The sequence below is a fragment of the Myotis myotis genome, unplaced genomic scaffold (assembly GCF_014108235.1).
Source record: "Myotis myotis isolate mMyoMyo1 unplaced genomic scaffold, mMyoMyo1.p scaffold_m19_p_2, whole genome shotgun sequence".
Lineage (NCBI taxonomy): Eukaryota > Metazoa > Chordata > Mammalia > Chiroptera > Vespertilionidae > Myotis > Myotis myotis.
Genome location: NW_023416324.1, coordinates 101,666,235 through 101,689,424, shown reverse-complemented (window position 1 = coordinate 101,689,424; position 23,190 = coordinate 101,666,235). Strand labels below are relative to the sequence as shown.

The window sequence follows — 23,190 nt, the reverse complement described above, 5'->3', positions numbered from 1 at the left end:
CCACTCATGCCATCACCCCCCTGTTGTCTGTGTCCATTTGTTAGGCTTATATGCATGCATACCAGTCCTTTGGTTGATCTCTCCCCCTTACCCCCACCCTCCCTAACACAATTAATAACACAGTCAAGCAACAAGTCTATCACTCACAGCGATTTTAAAGTACTGCTGAACATAAGCGATATTTTGAGATATATGAAATGTGATGTGAACACAGCTAATGCTACTGTGGTTTGTTGCCTGCATACATAATGAAAGGAAACTACATTTCCATTAGGGGTTAGTGACAAACAAAAGATGTCATTTTTGCACCACTGTATTCACAAATCTGATTTCTTTCCAGGTCCTGGGACTTCGCTAGCTGAGCCTAGCACACCACTCCCCTGTTTGTGCCTGCAGGGCTGCCTATAGCTCTGCAAGCTAGGGTCAAGTGTCCCTGACTACACCCGGTGGCCCAGAGGAGCCTCCACAAAACCATACTTCACTTTGACTCTGGGCCAGTTCCATGAGGCTCTAGGGAAGTAGCCAGAGTCCTCTGGCCCACCACCTGCAAATCAGTTCTGCACAAGCACCCCCACTCTGCACCTCACAACTTCCGCTGCTCCTCCAACACCTCATAATCTGATGCCTTTGTACTTGCTGGTTCCTCTGCCTGGAATGCCCTCCCTGCTTCTCTACCTGGACCTTTAAAGCACTAGAGGCAACACCTCCTCCAGGAAGCCTCCCCTAATGGCAGTGTAAGAGCCCTCAAGTGTCCACAGCCCCCTGAAGTTTCCTCATAATTGTAGTGACAGTTCAATAAGGCAATGCAATAAGCCATTTTTTAAAAATATATATTTTATTGATTTTTTTAGAGAGAGGAAGGGAGAGGGAGAGGGATAGAGAGTTAGAAACATCGATAAGAGAGAAACATCGATTTAGCTGCCTCCTGCACACTCCCTACTGGGGATGTGCCCACAACCAAGGAACATGCCCTTGACCGGAATCGAACCTGGGACCCTTCAGTCAGGAGGCCAACACTCTATCCACTGAGCCAAACCGGTTAGGGCAATAAGCCCTTTTGTAAAAGACTATTTTTCAGAGTAGTCTTAGGTTCACAGCAATATTACATGGAAAGGGTAGATTGCCCTATACACCTACCATTACATGCAGTCTTCTCACCATCACATGCAGTCTCCCTATCATCACATGCAGTCTCCTCAACATCACACATGTAGTCTCCTCACCATCACATGCAGTCTCCCCAGCATCACACATGCAGTCTCCTCATCATCACATGCAGTCTCCCTATCATCACATGCAGTCTCCCCAACATCACACATGCAGTCTCCTCACCATCACATGCAGTCTCCCCAACATCACACATGCAGCCTCCTCACCATCACATGCAGTCTCCCCAGCATCACACATGCAGTCTCCTCACCATCACATGCAGTCTCCCCACCATCACATGCAGTCTCCTCACCATCACACATGCAGTCTCCCTATCATCACATGCAGTCTCCTCACCATCACACATGCAGTCTCCCCAACATCACACATACAGTCTCCTCACCATCACACATGCAGTCTCCCCACCATCACATGCAGTCTCCCCAACATCACACATGCAGCCTCCTCACCATCACATGCAGTCTCCCCAACATCACACATGCAGTCTCCCTATCATCACATGCAGTCTCCTCACCATCACACATGCAGTCTCCCCAACATCACACATACAGTCTCCTCACCATCACACATGCAGTCTCCCCACCATCACATGCAGTCTCCCCAACATCACACATGCAGCCTCCTCACCATCACATGCAGTCTCCCCAACATCACACATGCAGCCTCCTCACCATCGCATGCAGTCTCCCTATCATCACATGCAGTCTCCCCAACATCACACATGCAGTCTCCTCACCATCACATGCAGTCTCCTCACCATCACATGCAGTCTCCCTATCATCACATGCAGTCTCTCCAACATCACACATGCAGCCTCCTCACCATCACATGCAGTCTCCCCAGCATCACACATGCAGTCTCCCCACCATCACATGCAGTCTCCCTATCATCACACATGCAGTCTCCCCACCATCACATGCAGTCTCCCTATCATCACATGCAGTCTCCCCAACATCACACATGCAGTCTCCTCACCATCACATGCAGTCTCCTCACCATCACATGCAGTCTCCCTATCATCACATGCAGTCTCTCCAACATCACACATGCAGCCTCCTCACCATCACATGCAGTCTCCCCAGCATCACACATGCAGTCTCCCCACCATCACATGCAGTCTCCCTATCATCACACATGCAGTCTCCCCACCATCACATGCAGTCTCCCTATCATCACATGCAGTCTCCCCAACATCACACATGCAGCCTCCTCACCATCACAGGCAGCCTCCCCAACATCACACATGCAGCCTCCTCACCATCACATGCAGTCTCCCTATCATCACATGCAGTCTCCTCACCATCACATGCAGTCTCCCCAGCATCACACATGCAGTCCCCCCACCATCGAGAGTCTACATTAACCTACCATTATCATCCAAAGTCCTTAGTTCACACTGGGCTCACTCTTGGTGTTATATATTCTGAGGGTTTTGAAAATGCATAAAGACATGTCTATCATTATAGTATACAGAGCAGTTTCACTCCCCCAAAAACCCTCCGTACTCTGCCTGTTCATCCCGCCCTCTTCCCTAACTCCTGGCAACCACTGATCTTTTTGCTGTCTCCATAGTTTTGCTTTTTCCAGTAAGTCTGTAGTTGGGATCAGACAGTATGTAGCCTTTTCAGAGTGGCTCCTTAGACTTAATAATGTGAATTTAAGGTTCTTCCATGTTTTTTCATGACTTAGTAGCTCATTCCTTTTTAGCATTGAATAATGTTCCATTGTCTGAATGAACCAGTTTATTTATCCATCACTGCTGAAGGACATGCTGATTGCTCCTAAGTTTTGGCAACTATGAAGAAAGTTGCTATAAATATCTGTGTGCAGGTTTTTGTGTGGATGTAAGGTTTCCACTCATAGATAAATACCAAGGAGTGCAATTGCTGGATTGCGAGAGTATGTTTAGTTTTGTAAGAACCTGGCAAACTGTTGCCCATAGTGGCTGTGCCATTTAGCATTCCCACCAGCAAGGAATGAGAGTACCTGTTACTCCACATCCTCAGCAGCATTTGTTGTCAGTGTTTGAGAGTTTGGCCATTTTAGTAGGCAGATAGTGATATCTCCTTGTTTTAATTTGCATTTTCCTGCTGACATATGATAAGGAGCATGTTCTCATATGCTTGTCATCTATAAATCTTCTTTAGTGATATGTATCTTAAGGTCATTTGCCCTTTTTAAAAATATATATTTTTATTGATGAGAGAGAGAGAGAGAGAGAGAGAGAGAGAGAGAGAGAGAAAGAGAGAGAGAGACATCAATGTGAGAGAGAAATGCCAATTGGCTGCCTCCTGCATGCACCCCGACCAGGGGTGGAACTGCAATCTGGGTATGTGCCCTGACTGGGAATTGAACTGGGAACCTTTCAGTGCAGGGAACAATACTCAACCAACTGAGCCACAACGGCCAGGGCTCGTTTGCCCATTTTAAAATCAGGTTATTTGTTTTCTTATTGTTGACTTTTCAGAGTTCTTTGTAATTTTTGGATAACTGTCCTTTATCAACTATGTCTTTCACAAATACTTTCTACCAGTTTGTTGCTTATCTTCGCATTCTCTTGAGCAATGAACTTTTGCAGTCAAGCACACCTGGGTTCAAATATCCTTGTGAACTTAGGCAAGTCACCTGCTTTCTCTGAGCCTCAGTTTTCACCTCTGTCCCAAGTTAGTGACACAGAGCCCCACTCACAGAGGCTGCTGAGTAGAGGTTTGTGGAACGGTCATCTCAGTTCTCTGGGCGATGCCCTTTGCCCACAGTTCCACCATTAAAGCACTTGGCCATTAATGGTGGTCCCACCCATGGCAGGGGAGGTCAGTAAGTTCGTTTGTCAGGAAAATCTTGTGGGTGGGAATTCTTGATCCCACAGGAGCTGACCCTAAAGAGAATACTGTCTTGGGGCAAGGGACACACTTGTTGCTCAAGGAGAGTTGGCCACTCTGCCAAAGTCAGGACACCACCGAAGTCAGTGGTCAGCAAACCACGGCTGCGAGCCACATGCGGCTCTTTGGCCCCTTGAGTGTGGCTCTTCCACAAAATACCACGTGCGGGCGTGCACATACAGTGGGACTGAAACTTCATGGCCCATGTGCAGAAGTCGGTTTTCGGCCTGGACGAGTCTATTTTGAAGAAGCGGTGTTAGAAGACCTCGGGCGCAGGCGGGCGGAGGGACACGCAGCGCGGGGGGAGGCGCGCGCGCGATTCATGCACGAGTTGAGGATGGGAGAGTTGGAAGGGGTCGACCTCAGCAAAGGTATCTCAATCAGATTGAGGACGTTTTTAGCAAAGGCCAGCTTAGGAGTACCCTAATTAAGTTAATAACAATGTACCTACCTATATAGTTTAAGTTTAAAACATTTGGCTTTCAAAAGGAATTTCCATCATTGTACTGTTGATATTTGGCTCTGTTGACTAATGAGTTTGCTGACCACTGACCTAGGCCATATCCCCTCAAGAACCAGTCCTCACTCATCATCCACTGCCCTCCCCATCTGGCCTCCCTCAGATCTCCACAGCCTCTGCTTCCGATGCATCCTTCACTCCACTCATGGGCAGGGCCTCTAGTGTGCCCCATGAGATACCGTGACTCTCCTGGCCACCAGAAATACCTTTCCCCCATGCCCAGGGGTCCAAATCCACCCCTTTCCATTGGCAGTGAGCAGAGCCGCTGGGTTGGAGCTGCAGCCACAAGGGGGCACCATTGCCCCACAGATGTTGGAAGGTGCCACCTCCATCCTATGGCTTGCAGAGAAGCAGGAGGGGGAAATGCCTGTCTCACAAAATCAGGAAATCTGAATAAGATGAACTCCAAGGGCCCCATCCTATGTCCAGACTCACCAGGCACAGCTAGTATAGTGACAGGTGCTCCACCTCCAGCCAGGCCGCCTGGCCCGTGGCAGGTCAGCTCTCCCTGTAAGAAAAGGGCTTTGCGATAATCTGAGCCTATTCTGCAGAAGCCATGAGGTTTTAAGAGGTCATGGAAACTATCAAACCCATATATTTTAAGAGAACAGCTTTACTCTGGAAAACCATGAGAAGGAGGAAATCTGGGATTTCTAGCTCAAAACTTAAATGTTGATGTGAAATTATTCAATGTTTACATGTTGGCTCAAAAAAAAAAATTCTAAATATTGTGCCAGTCAAGCAATAGAGCATGTGGGTCCTCAGCTCGCCAGAGGGGACTCTGGTTTGTGGTTGGTGTGGCTCAATGACTTGGATGAAGCAAGCCTCATAGGGGTGCCCGTGTGTGGTGACCAGACACCTACCTGTACTAGGCAGGCAGCACTGTACGCTATCAGCGTGGCCCGTGTCAGGAAGTGAGCTATCGATGGGGACATGGGCTGCAGGAGGCGGACTGGTGCCACCTTTCTGCAGGGCAGACACCTGCTGACCAGCACTTTACTCCTAGTTCTGTGTCCAGAGAAGTCCTGAAACAGGCCCCAAGGGCAAGGATGTTCACTGTGGCACAGTCTGAGGGTCGGTATTCGGGGCAGCCTGGATGTCATCACTGGGGCCAGTTGTTGGTCCTGCAGAAGGCTCTGCAGCACAGACCAGATGCACACAGCAATAATAAAAGTTTAAAATGGACCCTAACTGGTTTGGCTCAGTGGATAGAGTGCCGGCCTACAGACTAAAGGGTCCCAGGTTTGATTCCAGCCACGGGCACATGCCCAGGTTGCGGGCTCAATCCCCATTGTGGGACGTGCAGGAGGCAGCCAATCAATGATTTTTCTCTCATCATTGTTTCTATCTCTCTATCTCTCTCTCTCTGAAATCAATAAAAATATTTTTAAAAGTTTAAAATGGTGCTGAATGAAGAACAATTAAGTAACTGAATGATGCCTATACCCCAAGACCATTAAAGAATTAAAATATGTGCATAAAAGGATGTAGTATGGGAGGTGGAGGAAGAAAAAGCCACTTTACATCCAAGAAACCCGTCCAACATGACCTCAGCTAGTTGATCAAGGTCAATATCATAGTGACATGTCCTATGAACTTCATGTTCCCTTGACATGGTGTGGTCTTTCCCCTAAACCCACTATCTCAGTCTAGCCCAGTGATGGTGAACCTCTGACACGCGTGTCAGAGGTGACACGTGAACTCATTTTTTTGGTTGATTTTTCTTTGTTAAATGGCATTTAAATATATAAAATAAATATCAAAAATATAAATATTTGTTTTACTATGGTTGCAAATATCAACAAATTTCTATATGTGACACAGCACCAGAGTTGTTAGGGTTTTTCAAAATGCTGACACGCCGAGCTCAAGAGGTTCACCATCACTGTTCTAGCCCCTAGGAAAGCATCAGCCACACCCAGGAGAGGGTGTCTGACAGTCCTAACCAGCCACCTTACCACCAAGGGCTGAGCAATCGTCTAGCCAGGACAGAAAAGGACATAGGGGGAATCTGAATAAACTATGGGCTCTAGTTCAATATTGGTTCATTCATTGTGACAAGTGTGTATGATAATGTAATATGCTAACAATTAAATTGGGTGGGTGCCAGTGTGCAGGAACTCTGTGCTTTCTTTGCACTTTATCTATAAATCTAAACCTCTTCTAAAATAAAAAGGTAATTTAAAAGTTACCTGTACACCAAGCCACAGCACTAATTTTCTAAAGCTCCTTTTAACACAGAGACACAACCAAGATGTTCGAGTGGAGGCCTGAGGAGCAGGATGGAGTATCGATACAGTCCCCAGAGGCAGTTATGTGGGTCTGAAAAACAACACAGCAGAAAGGCCAGCAGCCCCAGGTGCTCCCTACATGGCCCTCTGTGAGAGACACATTGGCCATCCCTCCTGCCATGCTGGTGAGCATCGGCATACTCTCCCCCTGCAGGTGTGCCTGTCTCTAGCTGGCTCCAGGCTGGCTCTGTCCAGAGAGCAAGCAGACTGACACAGACTGGGCCCTGCAGGCAGCAGGAGGCCTCAGCAGAGGGGGCCAGCAGGCAGGGTGGGGGCCGCCTGAAAGATCTGGGACTGTGTGTGTGTGTGTGTGTGTGTGTGTGTGTGTGTGTGTGTGGTGGGGGTGGGGGTGGGGTGCTGTGCTCCACCTGACTCAAGACAATGCACTGTTGCCCCTCCCTGGGGCCTGGAGAGCAGAGAGGATGCAGAAAGCATGAGTACAAATATTGCAGTTCTGGTTCAGATGGGTCTAGTCTGATGAGCAAGTCCTTGGCTTGTCCCTGAGATAAGATAGGGGCCTGGACATGAGATAGGGTTGAAGTGATAAGACCAGCATCCAAGGGCCCTAATATCCCCAAGGGATCAACTTCTTCAGGAACCTGCCCAGTCCCGTACTCCATTCTCCAGAGGGCAGCCAGGGGGACATCTGCAAAGTGCAAAACTGACCACCCAACAATGCTTCAGCTCGCTGTCACCCTAAGGATTAGATCAATGTCCTATCCAAGGTCTAGCACATCCCCTCTGGCCTTGCCCAGCTCCAATTCCACCCTCTAATCATGCCAATCGCCTTTCATGAAGCCTCAGGCACACCAGCCTCCCACTTCTCAGAAGCTTTGCACATGATGTGGCCTTGCCTGCCATGCCCTCCCTACTTGACACTGTATTATGTTGGACATACCTGCTGCATTTGACAGAACACTCAACGAAATTAGCTTACACAGAAAAGAAGGTAATGACAGAAAAGTCAAAGGTTTGTGGCCTGGCAGGGCTTGGGGCTCAGGCTCAGGCGCTGCTAGTAGCCAGGACTATTTATCCAGCTCTACTTTGCTTTTAGCAGTGCTGGCTTCTGTTTTACCCTTTACCTGCAGCAATGTGGAGGCAGCAGCTCCAGGCCTGATATTCCTTAGATTCAAGGTCAAGGGACAAGAATATCACCTCCATCCCAGTATTCCCAGCAAGGGTCTCAGCACCTCATTGCCTCAATGGCATCAGGGCACATTCTGCAACCAGTCATAGTAGCCAGGAACACGACAGCTAGTCCACTTAGGTCCAACACATATGGATGCCACTGTGCAGGGGGAGAGGGGAGTAGTTCCCCAACAAAGAGTGAGGCACTGAACTCAAAGAAGGGGATTTGATGCTGTGCTGGCAGGTGTTCTCAACAGCCCAGCCGTCAAACTCCAACACCAGGGGCCCTTTCTCCCACAGTGAACTCTTTCCCACATTCACTCCCTTCAAACCACACCCCCCCACCCGGGTCATCAGCACCCTACTGTCTGTGCCCATGGGTTATGCATATATGCATACAAGGTCTTTGGTTAATTACTCCCCACCTGCTAACTCCCCCCAGCCTTCCCTTTGAGATTCTGCACTCTGTTCCATGCTTCCATGAGTCTGGATCCACTCTGTTCATCAGTTTATTTTGTTACTTAGATTTCACATATGAGTGAGATCATGTAATACTTGTCTTTATCTGACTGACTTGCCTCTCTTAGCATGATACTCTCCAGGTCTCTCCATGCTGTCTCAAAGGGTAAGAGATCCTTCTTTTTTACTGCTGCATAGCATTCCATGGTATAAATGTACCACAGCTTTTTTATCCACTCATCTACTGATGGGCACTTGGTTTGTTTCCAGATCTTAGCTATTGTAAATTGTGCTGCTATGAATATAAGGGTGCATACATTCTTTCTGATTGGTGCTTCTGGTTTCTTAGGATATATTCCTAGAAGTAGGACCACTAGGTCAAATGGCAGTTCCATATTTAATTTTTTGAGGAAACTCCACATTGTTTTCCATGATAGTTGCACCAGTCTGCATTCCCACCAGCAGTGTACTAGGGTTCCCTTTTCTCCACATCCTCGCCAGCACTTATGATTTGTTGATGGTAGCCATTCTGACAGATGTGAGGTGTTACTTCATTGTCATTTTAATTTGCATCTCTCTGATGGTCAGCGACACTGAGCATTTTTTCATATGTCTCTTGGCCATCTGTATGTTCTCTTTGGAAAAGTGTCTATTTAGGTCCTTTGCCCATTTTTTAATTGGATTGATTGTCTTCCTTTTGTTAAGTTGTATGAGATCCTTATATACTAGTATTTTGGATATTAACCCTTTATCAGATGTATCATTGCCAAATATGTTCTTCCATACAGTGGGCTCCCTTTCCATTTTGTTGATGGTTTCTTTTGCTATGCAGAAGCTTTTTATTTTGATGTAGTCCCATTTTTTTTTATTTTCTCCTTAATTTCCATTGTCCTAGGAGATGCATCCATAAACATTTTGCTAGGAGAGATGTCTGAGATTTTGCTGCCTATGGCTTCTTCTAGGACTTTTATGGTTTCATGACTTACATTTAAGTCTTTTATCCATTTGAGTTTATTCTTATGTATGGTGTAAGTTGGTGGTCTAGTTTCATTTTTTTCATGTATCTGTCCAATTTTCTCAACACCATTTATTAAAGAGACTCTCTTGACTCCATTGTATGTTCTTGCCTCCTTTGCCAAATATTAATTGAGCATAATCTCTTGAATTGATTTCTGGGATCTCTGTTCTGATCCTTTGGTCTATATGCCTGTTCTTGTGCCAGTAAGTACTATGCTGTTTTGATTAAGGTGGCTTTGGAGTATAACATGGTATCTGGTATTGTGATTCCTCCAACTTTGTTTTTCTTTCTCAAGATTGCTGAAGCTATTCAGGATCTTTTTTGATTCCATATAAATTTTTGGAGTCTTTGTTCTAGCTCTGTGAAGTATGCTATCGGTATTTTAATAAGGATTGCATTGAATCTGTAGATTGGGTTGGGTAGTAAGAACTTTTTATTGATGTTAATTCTACCAATCCATGAACATGGTATATTCTTCCTCTTGTTTATATCTTCTTCTATGTCTTATTTCAACGTCCTGTTGATTTCCAAGAACAGGTGTTTTGCCTCCTTGGTTAAGTTTATTCCTAAGTATCTTAATTTTTTTGTTGCAATGGTAAATGAGATTATTTTTTTAGTTTCTCTTTCTGAGAATTCATTATTGGTATATAAAAAAGCCATTGATTTTGGGGTGTTGATTTTGTATCCTGCTACATGCTAACTTCATTTATTAAATCTAGTAATTTTTTAGTGGAGTCTTTAGGGTTTTCTATGTACAAAATCATGTCATCTGTAGCTAATGAGTTTTACTTCCTCCTTTCCAATTTGGGTGCCTTTTCTTCTTCTTGTCTGATGACTGTGGCTAGGACTTCCAGTACTGTGTTGAATAAGAGTGGTGAAAGCAGGCATCTCTCTCTTGCTGATGTTCTTAGGGGAAATTGTTTTAGTTTTTGCCCATTGAGTATAATGTCGGCTATAGTTTTGTCATTATGGCCTTTATCATGTTGACATATGCTCCCTCTATTCCCACTTTGCTGAGGGTTTTTATAAAAAAAAAAATGGGTGCTGGATTTTGTAGAATGCTTTTTCTGCATCTATTGATATGATCATGTGATTTTTGTCTTTCAATTTATGTGATGTATCACATTTATTGGTTTATGAATATTGTACCAGCCTTGCATCCCTGGAATAAATCCCACTTGGTCATGGTGTATGATCTTTTTAATATATTGCTGGATGTGATTAGCTAATATTTTGTTGAGGATTTTAGCATCTATGTTCATCAGAAATATTGGCCTGTAATTCTCTTTCATTGTAGTGTCTTTATCTGGTTTTGGAATTAAGATAATGCTGCTTTCATAAAAAGAGCTTGGAAGTGTTCCTTGCTTGGGAATTTTTTGTAATAATTTGAGGAGTATAGGTGTTAGTTCTTCTTTGAATGTTTGGTAAAACTCCTCTGTGAAGCCATTCGGACTGGGGCTTTTGTTTGCTGGGAGTTTTTTATTACTGCCTCTATTTCATCAGTTGATATTGGCCTATTCAGATTTTCTGCTTCTAACTGATTCAGTTTGGGGAGATGGTGTTTTTCTAGGAATTTGTCCATTTCATCCTCATTGTCCAGCTTGTTGGCATATAGTTGTTCATAGTATTTTCTTATAATCTTTTGTATTTCTGTGGTGTCAGTAGTTACTTCTCCACTTTCATTTCTGATTTTATTTATTTGGGTCCTCTCTCTTTGTTTCTTTATGAGTCTGGCTGATTCATCGATCTTGTTTATCCTTTCAAAGAATCAGCTCTTGGTTTCATTGATTTTTTTATATTGTCTTTTTTTTCTCTATGTCATTTATTTCTGCTCTAATCTTTATTAGTTCCTTCCTTTTACTTACTCTGGGCTTTATTGTTTTTCTCTTTCTAGTTCAAGTTGTAGGGTAAATAGTTTATTGTTGATTTTTCTTGTGTTTTGTTGTTGTTGTTGCTGTTGTTGTTGCTGTTGTTGTTTTGTGTGTGAGTATGTGTGTTTTGGTTTTTTGTTGTTTTGTGGTGGTTTTTTGTTTGTTTGTTTTTTTGAGGTAAGCTTGTACCACTATGAACTTCCCTCTCAGGACTGCTTTTGCTGTGTCCCAGAGATCTTGGGTTGTTGTGTGTTCATTTTCATTTGTTTCCAGTAAGTTTTTTGTTTCTTTCTTGATCTTGTTGGTAACCCATTCATTGTTTAATAACAGGCTATTTAGCCTCCATGTTTTTGAATGTTTTTGGGTGTTTTTACTGTAGTTGATTTCTAATTTCATTCCTCTGTGATCTGAGAAGATGCTTGATATGATTTCAATATTCTAGAACTTGTAGAGACTTGTTTTGTGTCCTAATATGTGGTCTATCTTTGTGAATGATCCATGTGCACTTGAGAAGAATGTATATTCTGTAGCTTTGGGGTGAAGTGTTCTATAAATGTCAATTAAATCCATTTGATCCAGTGTGTCCTTTAGAGTCACAGTTTCCTTGTTAATTTTTTGTCTGGAAAATCTATCTAGTGAAGTCAGCAGGGTGTTAAAGTCCCCTACTATGATCTTAGTTTTTAATCTCTACTCTAAAGTCCTCTAGAAGTTTTTTAATATATTTAGGTGCTCTTATGTTGGGTGCATATATGTTTACCAGGGTTATATCCTCTTGTTGGATTGACCCCTTTAGTATTATGTAGTGTCCTTTGTTGTCTCTTGTGATGGCCTTCATTTCAAAGTCTATTTTGTCAGATATGAGTGTTGCTACTCCAGTTTTTTTCTTTTCCACTTGCATGGAAAATTTTTTTCCAACCCTTCACTGTCATCTTGTGTGTGTCTTTTGTTCTGTGGTGGGTCTCTTGTAGACAGCATATAGTTGTGTCATGTTTTTGTATCCATTCAGCATCCCTTTGTCTTTTGATTGGAGCATTTAATCCATTTACATTTAAGGTTATTATTGATAGGTATTTGTTTTTTGCCATTTTAATTCTATATGTCTAGGTTTTTCTCTTGATTTCTTATTCTCATCACACCAGTCCCTTTAGCATTTCTTGGTGGTGATGTATTCATTTAGCCTTTTTTTTTTTTTTTGGTCTGGGAAACTCTTTATTTGACTGTCTATTTTAATTATAGCCTTGCTGGATATTGTAATCTTGGTTTCACATCCTTGCTTTCCATTACCTTGAGTACTTCATGCCATTCCCTCTGATCTGTAGAGTTTCTGATGAGAAATCAGGTGTTAGCATTATGGAAACTCCTTTGTAGGTAACAGTGTGCTTTTCTCTTGCTATTTTTAAGATTATTTTTCTTTAATTTTTGGCATTTTAATTATGATGTGTCTGGGCATGGGCCTGTTTGGGTTCTTCTTGCTTGGGGTTCTCTGTGCCTCCTGAACTTGTGTGACTTTTTCCTCACCAGCTTAGGGAAGTTTTCTGCCATTATTTCTTCAAACACATTCTCTGTCCCTTTCTCCCTTTCTGCCTCTTCTGGAACACCTGCTATTCTAATATTGTTATGTTTCACATTGTCCCACAGCTCCCTTAAGCTGTCCTGTTTCTTAATTGTTTTTTTTTTTTTTCTTTTTGGTTCTCTGATTGATTTTTTTCAATCCTGTCTTCTAACTCACTGATCTGATCCTCAGACTCCCCTAATCTGCTGTGTATTCATTCCAATGTATTTTTTTATTTTTGCTATATCAATCTTTATTCCCAACTGTTTTTCATAATTACTATATTCTTTCTCATGCTGTTGAACATCTTTACTATGATTATTCTGAAGTCTGTTTCATATAAGTTTCTTATCTCCATTCATTTATATCTTCTCAATAATTCTCTGGTTCTTTCATTTGTGGGTAGTTTCTTTGTTGCCTCATTTTGGCTACCTGTTTGGGTTTGTGACTATGTATTAGGTAGATCTGCTATGCCTCCCAATCTCTAGTGCAGGACAGTGTGAAACACTGTTTCTGACCAATTAGCTCAGGCAAGGACTCAAAGGCTCCAGAGACCACCTCTGGCTGAAGACTGATAGAATTCCTCTTGATCAGTGGTTCTCAACCTTGGCTGCACATTAGAATCACCTGGGAATCTTTTTAAAATCCTGATTTCTGGGCCTCATCCTCCGGAAATTCTGTTTCCTTGTTATGGGGTGGGGCCACAACATTAGTAACAAAGAAACAGAATTTTGGAGGATGAGGCCCAGAAATCAGGATTTTAAAAAGATTCCCAGGTGATTCTAATGTGCAGCCAAGGTTGAAAACCACTGCTCTTGATCTTCCCTCAGGCAATCATCCACAGATGTGGCAACAGTTTTTTTCAACAGGGTGGGTTAATTGTTTCTGGAGGCTAATTGTTATTCTCAGTCTCTTAAGGGGCAAAGTATTTTCCAATAGGGTGTGTCAGCTTTCTTCCTTCCAGGCAATGGCACCTGCATAGCAATTGTCTGCATGAGAAAGATTACCTCTTCAGCCTGAGGAAATGGCTCAGCACAGGAAACTGGGGTGTCTGCCTTCTGAGCTCTAACCCCAGAGCCCTCTATCCTGGCTTCTGCTCACCCAGCTCCAGTCCACTCTGCTGTTCTTCTGTCAGAGCACAAGATGGGTGGCTCCACAGGGAATTTTATGCATTAGCCCTTTAAGAGGATGCATGAATTTTCAGCCATCTCTCCCTGGTAGACAGCTACCCCACTGCTCTTCACAGCCAAATATTATGTGGGTACCCTTCTCAGTTCTGTTGCTCTCTGCTGGGGGGCTCAGCTTGGGAATTAGACCCCAGAGTTCTCATTGGCAACCCCCTATAGCTGAGATATCTCTCTGGGACTTCAGTTGCTGTCTGTGGGGCCCAGCCAGCCCTTTTGCACCTCTGCCCCTCCTACCAGCCTCTGTGTGGTCTCCACTTTTGGTCCTTGGTAATCAGGGTTCTCTCTAGTGAGTGTTCCATTGATTATTCAGTAAGTTTTCTCACCACAGTGAACACTTAACAATACACACCTGTGAGAAGCACACAGCGCACAGTGTCTTCTGAGTCGAGGATCTCTGGTGAATGTGAAATGTGGAGGTGGCTCCTGATGGTAAGCCTCCCACCCCCTATGTCCCTGGTAGAAAAAGAAGAGAGAAGAGCCACAATAAACCCCTCATATTTTCATCCTTGGATGCTGTCAGATTGACAGGTTTCAAACTTAGCTTATCTTTTTTCTTACAGGATGAAAGGACAGCAGAATGAGGTGGCAACGCAATCCACCCTCCTTAGTTTTTTCTCCCAAGATACGATAGGCAGACTGACTGCTCTTTGTCACCAGACAAAAAATTCCTGCCCCGCTGTTATAGCTCAGTGATTGAGTTATGACCTTTGAACAAGGAGGTAACTGTTAGATTCCCAGTCAGGGCACATGCCTGGGTTGTGGGCTTGATCCCCAGTAGGGGACATGTAGGAGGCAGCCAATCAATGATTTTCATCATTGATGTTTCTATCTCTCCCTCACCCTTCCTCTCTGAAATCAGTAAAAATACATTTTAAAAAGTTATCATTTCTAGGGAAGCTTTCACTTCTGACCACAGTTTGGCCAATCCACAGTTAGGGTCTGCCATTCTGAACACCCCACTCCTGGGATCGATCTGCATATGGGCTGTTCAGTGAGAAAAGGCAGCCACGGTTGATTTACACAGAAGGCAGGTCATAGACTCCTGGAATCCAACCCCCAAAGGAAAACTAGTCTCTCTCCTGGTAACTGGAACCTTTTTATTTAGATGAGTTTATAACAGAGATGAGAACACAGAGTAAATATCTCTTTAGCATTATTCATGTGAGCGTGCGCATGCAAATTCAGCTCTTTCAAAAAAACGGATGCCCAGAGGGGTCTGGGTAAGTGTGAGAGCAGTCTGATCTGAGGGGAGGGAAGGAACCCTGGGAGGCCATGGCCCTTCCCGCCATTGTCTAAGGAAGGTTCAGCAGCAGTGCCCACAGCCCTCAACCCAGTTAGCCACAGAGGAGTCCGAGTCTGCAGGAAGGGCCTGCCTGTGTTTCTGGTTGACTTGGTCCCTAGCTGGGAACTTCCCATGGAAGCACAAGCTTACACATGGCAGAGGCTTTCCAAGCTTGGCAGGTGGGACCCATGGTCAGTTACACTCCCATAGTTGGAGGTCTGCCAGGTGCATTCTTAGGGCATCCTATTTCTCCATGCAGGGTTGGTTGGACCCATCTATATGAGAGAAAAAACTCAGAAAAGAAAGTGAGTGGAGTGAGCCACAGCTTCTGTCACTGCATTGGACCAGAGGCAACCACTGGTACTCTTCCTCTCCCTCCCCCACTATCAAAAGTGCCCTTGCCCTTAGTTATCACCTTATCGAGTATTGGGGACTCACCTGACAGTTTAACACAAATCTTCATTCTGAGGGATCTTTGGTAGCTTGGTATTTGACACCTTGACCATGGTGCTGGTCTGGGGCTGTGCACAGATCTGTTTACAGGTACAATGAGGCAAGAACACTTGAGATCATTTCAGTTCTCCTCGTACTCCTCCCTGCTCCCATTGTGTCCAGGCATCCCTGTTTCTTCTGCTGCCCAAGGGCAATTACTCCATCAGTATGGGGATCCATTCCTTACCTACTAGTCCAGAGAATCAGAAGATCTAAGAGCAACAGCCATTTGTGTCAGTTGGACTTTGCCATTTCCCCCAGGAAGATTGTGCCCCTTTAATGATTAGGACCTCCAACCCTGGACAGTCCAGAATTGCAGAGATAGGAAGAACAAAATCACTCAGTGGCCAGTGGGGTCATGACAAATGGGGCTACGCCTTTCATTCCTTGGATCCTAGTCAGCTTATCCTTCCTTTAGAACATATATGGGGTCTCAGATTTAATGGGGTGCATCCTACAGGATAGCACCCCATTGTTTTATAATGATTCCCTCAAGCCCGTGTTTCACTCACCTTTAGAAAGCTGTTCACACGCTCTATGAGGCTGGCTGCCTCTGGGTCATGTAGTTTGTGCATGAACAGTAGGTTCCATGGTCATGGGCTAGTCTTTCAGCTGCTTCACTGTGGATCAGACCCAGATTGTACAGGATGCTAGAGGGTCAGACACTCTATAAGCCCTCAGAGAGTGCTTATATCCCAAGATGGAAGGGGGCCAACACAGTAGTTCCCTTGCTGCCAGTGGCCAGTGATGTACTTGGCTCAGTGTTCCTCCATTGCTGAGGCAGCAGCAGCCAGATCTGCTTTGGTAAGTTGGCATCCATGTTCTTGGGCCCATGTGTCACCCAAGCACTTTTCTTATGAGATCCCAATGCACTGTGATTCCAAAAGCTTTTTGGTAAAGTCCTAATGAAGCTACAGTTGGGTTGGGAGAATACAGAAATGCAATGGCTGATGGGATTAAGGTGAACATTTAGATGAGCAGTGGGATGTGTGAGCAGACGCCGTGGCTGTCTCCTTGACCAGAGTGCATCCTGAGATAGACATTGTGTCTGACCGGGGACGCTTACCTAGCCAGCTATAAAACAAGCCATTGATGTCTACCTCCAGGCAATGGTGATGGGGACTGGTGGACAAAACATGTTAGAAGACCAGCAACTGGTCAGTTTACTTGGGTTTTGAAGGACACATATCCCACATTTGGGAACACTGCTAGCTCCTATACATAAAACTGATCCAACAAAGCCTTGGAGTCCTCCCACAGACTCAGGCTTATGGCACAGCCTGCACATGCCACCCAGCAATACAGCCGCTAAAACTTGGGTTCAAAAATTTTCCATTGAGACAACTGGACATGGCCTCAACTGAGACTGCTCTTATGACTAAAAACCATAAACTAGTCTTAAAACCTGAAATCCCCATCCTGTTGTGGGTGGTTTCAAGGAGGGCCAGTAAGTGTCGAGAAGAGCTCCGTGATAAAATGGACATGGTTTGTGCAGTAAGATACTACTAGGGCAGTGCTGGAAGGTACTCAGCATAATCACAAGCAAAGAGATGTGCCCCCTTCTACTGAGTCTGGAATCACCTGGGTCTGGAATCACCTCCTGCATGCCCCCTACTGGGGATTGAGCCCAAAATCCGGGCACTTGCCCTGACTGGGAATGGAACTGTGACCTCCTGGTTCATAGGTCAACACTCAACCATTGAGCCACACCATCTGGGCTGAAAGCTCTTGATTAACCAAAAGAGAGCTGCTTGGTTTATGGGTGGCAGTTTCAAGGTGTATGGGCAACATCCTGTTGGGAGGCTGCCCCTCTGAGGGAAGAAATAAAACAAGTCAGCAGACTAGGCTGGCTGCATGCCATTTGCCCAGTTTTGTTTCATGGGTAGTGCCAATGGCATGGTCAGGAGAACAGCAATGAAAATGCGTCTATTAAAAGGGTGCCCATGTGGACCAGGTTCTATGGAAATCATTATGGGGACTTAAGGGTACATTAAAATAGGACATGATGATGCCCATCAGAAGAACTCCCCCCCAGGACCGGAAATAGATTGGAATTGGCAAGCAGGTGTACTGGTATACACTGAGGTAGCCATCTAGGTTCACAAAACAAGGGAACCTATGGGGCTTCAGCAATGCAGGAACTGGTTAGATATAGACACACTCCTCTTGTCCCTCTGAGGCACAAAAAGTCAACAAGAATTGTCCTGTCAACTAGAGAGACAGAAATTGTAGATAGCTGTGGGGAAGATCCCCTGGGGAAAGTCCCAAGCACTGCTGGAGAATGGACTAATTCTGGAAGTCCCTGGACCTTGCAGAGGGATCCTGGCAGGAAGAGGTCTCTGGGCTGGGCCTCACATGGCAGCTAGTGGTAGAAGGAAATGCTTGATACACAGTAAGTTACTGGAACAACAGAGGTGCCTGTTTGAACCATCCATTCCCATTTCATCAGCCCAAGCAACACTCGTGACAGCTCAGTGTCCAACAACGAGCAGAGAGATCTTCCTTGGAGTAATGGCTAGATAGAGGATTAAAACCGGTTTTCTAAAACAAGGTGATGGAGATGCAGGCATGAAGGGCTGACTTACATGCTGTAGGCAGTGTGCTCACACTCACCATGAGGGGGCCAAGGGCGGGTCCCCCTGAATAGACTCCTCTGCTTTTCTAGGTGATCTGGGGGGCCTGTTATGATGACACAATTCTTCCACAGAGGAAGGATGCTGGCATGACTATACTTTTCCCCTGCAACATCATCTCAACTTAATTTGTTCCTATCTGATGCTGTTGTCCCAGGAGCAAGGCTGCAACTATGGGTGCCAGAAGGAGGGAGAGAATTCCTAAGCAAGAAACGGTGACTGAACTTCTAATCATTGATGCCACAAATCCTAAGGGCCTAACAGGGTGGATACTCCTTTTACACCTACCTGGCAGGATCTATTCTAGACGGACAGTGAATGCGGCAGTGTGCCTGCTGGTGGAGCTGGCCCAGAAGGTCTGTATGACCACACCCTACCAGTGGAGGAGGGAGGCATTTGCTATTGCTGCCTGTAATCGAGACCAGCACAGGGGCCAAACCGAAGGCACCGTCCAAGGGTGGAAGAACTGGAGTACGGGTGGAGAGAGCCGAGGGAAAAGGGGCAAATGGGCTATAAATGAGGGAAACCCAACAGAACATTGGGCCAGTATTATATTATCTAAGAGATTTGGAGAAAGAGGACACAGCCTCATCTCGATCATACCAGATGCCTGAAAGGCAAAGCCAAGTCCACTCCTGCTTTTGAAATCTGACAAGGTCTAATGGAAGCGGCAAACCTGAGTGGCCTCAGGTGGGAGACCTTTTGATGGACTGGCTGAATGGCTGGTAACTGATTGGGCCCAGTCTCACTTTCCAGGTCACTTACCTGCTGCAGTGTGGAACAGCACTGGCATGGCTGGTGAGGTTATGCTTACACCACTGGCCACATGCTGGAGCACTGAGTTATGGCCTCCTCAGGATGGGAGATGTCTGGCCTGAGGAACCATTCACTCATTTCTATGCTAAATGGTTCTGCACATATTTATCATAAGGCACATTTAGCATATCAAGAGAGGTAACAAGTAATACTAAGTGTAGATGCCTAAATACCATCATCCTATAAGAAAACCTACATCAGAGGCTGGAGGGGCTGGCCCTCTCTTCCCTGAAGTCTGGCCTTTGCCCTTGGTTCCTGGGAGGTGAGGTCTAGGCCCTTGGAAAGTCCTGACTGGAGTGTGTTTATCTGGGGGTGTTGGGCCCTGGATAGTCTAATACTGTGGCTTATGATAGGGGCTTTGGGACATGTGGCTCCAGGAGGGACTGGATACTGAAGGCCAGCCACGCTGACAGTATGTGACTGAGCTCCAATGAAAATGCTGGCACCAAAGGCTCCTGGGCTGGCAACACTAGGTGCATAGTCACCCATCCTGTAGTACAGTGACACATCCTGAGGCGAAAGCCCGATATTTGAAAGTGAGGGTGGTGGGGGAACCCTCCAGCTTCTGTCTGGCATCTGAAGCGAGGACACCCTTGTTGATTCTTGTTCTTCCAACTGTAGCTTGCCCAGCTCCTTGCAGCCTGGAATCCTGGAATCACTGAACCTTGGAAACATCTCATATCTGAGGAGAGCCTCAGATGAGCTGGTGCCAAGCTAGACTGTGTGTGCTGATTCCATGGGCACAACATCCCGGAGAGAAAAGTGGGGACTACCTGCTGAGGTAGACAAAACCCTGGGAAGTGATGCCAGTTGACCGAGGGCCCATGGGGAGCACTTGTGAACTGGGAGAAGGCCCGGGACAGTGTGGGAGTCTGTTGCAGGCCTGTGGGGGCCTCTGCCAGGTAGCCAGTTGCTGCCCATCCCTTGCTGGTGTCCCCAATCTGCCTTTTGAGTGGAAGTCTGTTCCTTCCTGGTGAGTGAATGTGTCTGGCAGATTTGCCAGCTCTGGTTTCTAGAAGCAGAAGGAATGGAGGCAGCCAGCCAGTGAGAACGCGACCCTGGCTTCTGTGCAATGCCTCGGCCAGAGCCAGTGAAGAGCAGGGAGGGTGAAAGGGCACAAGGCAGTGGGCCTTCCATGGCAGGCTCACACCTGCGGTTACAAAGTTTTAATTAATCACATCTTAAAATTGGGAGATTTTACATCAAAATGTACTTAGGGAACTTTCCCTGAAGAATGGGAACATTTGGCCTTCTGGGCCCAGATCTCCAGAAGGCGGCAGTTTCTGGAGCTGCAAAGTGCCACCATCCACATAGGGCATGAGCTCCCAGTTTGCCACAATCCCAATAGGCCACACACAGTAAGAAATAGTTTTACATCACAAGCCCAAGGCAGTGGCATTGGGGGTGTGACACACGCATTGCCGTTTCCTGACCATGCCTTCTTCACCAGGGAAAGAGTACTGACAGTGTCCCATTCCATTTCTTCAACACCAGCTGCTGTCCACTATGTCCACTACACATAGGCCCACGGAGCCACACACTGCTCACAGCTGGAATCCCTGCTTTAGAGAAAGAGCCAAGAGCAGTGGCAAGTGTGCACTTGGGGACCTCCCAACCTGAGGCATCCTCCTTATAGCAGCTCAAAGCCCCAGGTGCACAGTGGAGAAAAAATGAATTCTCTCATCTCTCAGGATCCTGCCCAAGGCCTCTGCCTGAGCTGATGTGTACAGGCCTTAGCGAGAGGGACCAGTACTGGAGTTTCTGGGCAATATCCAACGTGACATACTACCTGAGGGCCACACTTGGGGAGGTGGCATACCAGCCGAGGGCCACACTTGGGGAAGGAGGAGAAGAAGAGGGGAAAGGAGGGAGGAGAAGCATTGGTGAAAGAAGACAGGACCAGAATGCCAGCATGTTTACACCACAAACTTGTCATCTCAATGGGACTCCTAGTTTGGAGTTACTCCTTTCATCAGACATCAAGGAGGTTCTTAATCAACAGACTGACTCAACACCCAGGCTGGGACCCAGCGCCCTCAGACACACCATCAGATTCAAACACTTGACAGAAGTAAGGGTTTTTCTTTTGTCACTTTTTACTTTATAACCTTTTTGTACTATTGGAAATTTTTTGCAGTGTATGTGCACTACTTTTATAATTAAACAAAAACACTTAAGATGGTTTTTTAAAGTGGAGAAGTAATCACAGTGAAACATGAAATAGAATATCAACACTGGGGACAGGCTATCCAGTTGAGTCCAAAGCCCCACATGGTCTGTTTCCCGCCTTTAATCGTCATGTAGCCTTTAGTCCTCTCACTCTACCCACAGGCACCTGAAGTGCCTTGAGTTGCTTTCGACCTCCTGCTGCCAAGATCCCTCCCAGGAACCTGAGAGGAATCCATTCAGCAAAATTAGGCTATTTTCCAGTTGTAGCAAAAACCACTCAGATAACCAGGCCCCACTCACACGGTGCTGAGCACCCACAGAAAGAGGTGCACTGGAGGGTGGTGTGGAGGGTGCCACAGGGACCATCAGGGGCACCCCAAGTGCTGCACAGGCGCTCAGGCAGGCACTTCACAGGGCAAAGGCGGTAAAGAAGACGTGCATCTTGGCCAGGAAGGTGGTGACAGAGCCCTGCCGCCAGAGCTTCATCTCCACGTCCAGGGCGAAGTCCCGGGGCTCACGCACTGACCGCTGCAGGTAGACAACACCTGTGTAGGCATTGAGCCGGCGTGTGCCGAAGTAGCCCTCCTCGTTGCCTCTGGTGATAGTGAGGGCAATGGTGTCCCCTGCAAAGGCGGGCATCGGGCTGATGCGAAAGATGTGAGCCGGCACCAGGAGGCCAGTCTGGAAGTTGAGCTGATAGTACGTGATGTGAGCTGGCGAGCTCTGGCACTCCAAAAAGTCATGGCACGTGGTGCGCTCACATTTCCTGCAGGATGCACGGGGCTTGGTCAGAGGGCCAGGGCTCACGAACAACCATCCCGGGCTCTCCCACCCCTGCTGTCCACCATCCTGGACATGGTGGAGGCAGGCTTAAGGGCCAGCTGGCCCCAGCTCTGCTCTAAATAGCCTTGTAGCATCTGCTAAGTCTCCTTACTATGCGGGTCTCAGCTTCCTCATCTGTAAGATATTTCCTTGGGAGGGTGGAGTGAGTTTATACAGCACCCACCACAGTGCCTGGCACAGCTCTCGAGCAGCTCTGGTGCACCCTATGCTTCCTCCTCCCTGCCTTTTCTTTACTGGCACACTGATCATTGGAATAGATTCCCAGGCCAGAGTGTTTTTTATTATTGCAATCATTTTTCAAATTCCTTTTCTTCTATTAATTGACTGCTTCTGGGCCACTTCCTCCTCTGAGTTGGGATGCCCTGCCATTTTTCAGGTAGAAGCCTCAAGACCAACACTGCTGAATGAAGGTGGTGAGAAAGCCAAACCCTAGGGGGCCAAGGCCTCAATTTTTAAGCATAGCAACAATCTGACCTCATTTTGGCCCTCTGAGCCACTGGCACCTCCATTGTTAAATCAATATAAAAGCTCACTACTTCCAAAACGGGATGCTATTTAGGCACCAGAGCTCAGCAACTCTAGAGATCTGAGCAGAATTCTCCAATTGGCCGCAGCACAAGGCTGGCACAGGAGCAACAGCCAGCAGCACAGATGCCGCATTTACGCCATGCCATCCACTGTGTGAAACTAGCATCTTCAGTCACCTGATGCTCACACCAACCCACAGTGCTGCTATCACTCCCATGCTGCAGATGCGGCAGCCAGGACCCAGAGAAGGGAGGTCACTTGCCCAGAGTCCGCTAGGCATACTCCCTAAATGTCCCAACACACATGCACATGGACATTTCCCATCTATAATAATAAAAGCATAATATGCTAA

At 46.1% G+C, this 23,190-nt stretch overlaps 1 protein-coding gene and 1 long non-coding RNA gene across 7 annotated transcripts in view; both read right to left on the bottom strand.

Annotated features, from left to right (window-relative positions):
• Positions 1–994: 994 nt before the first annotated feature.
• On the bottom strand, positions 995–16,645 carry LOC118676692. Its single transcript, XR_004974191.1, has 5 exons — positions 16,362–16,645; positions 15,796–15,890; positions 14,425–14,528; positions 5,005–5,077; positions 995–3,343 (listed from the first exon to the last, which is right to left on the bottom strand). It is a non-coding gene; the product is annotated as an uncharacterized LOC118676692 (long non-coding RNA).
• A 4,725-nt stretch (positions 16,646–21,370) lies between these two features.
• FBLN2 (fibulin 2) overlaps positions 21,371–23,190 on the bottom strand; it is a 109,125-nt gene continuing 107,305 nt past the window's right edge. For 4 of the 6 annotated variants that reach the window (XM_036349651.1, XM_036349653.1, XM_036349650.1 and 1 more), the window contains one exon: positions 21,371–22,233. In XM_036349651.1, the coding sequence (XP_036205544.1) occupies positions 21,876–22,233 (358 nt within the window). In that variant the 3' untranslated portion in view covers positions 21,371–21,875. The remainder of the gene's footprint in view (positions 22,234–23,190) is intronic. The other 2 variants (XM_036349647.1, XM_036349652.1) reach the window with 1 other exon arrangement.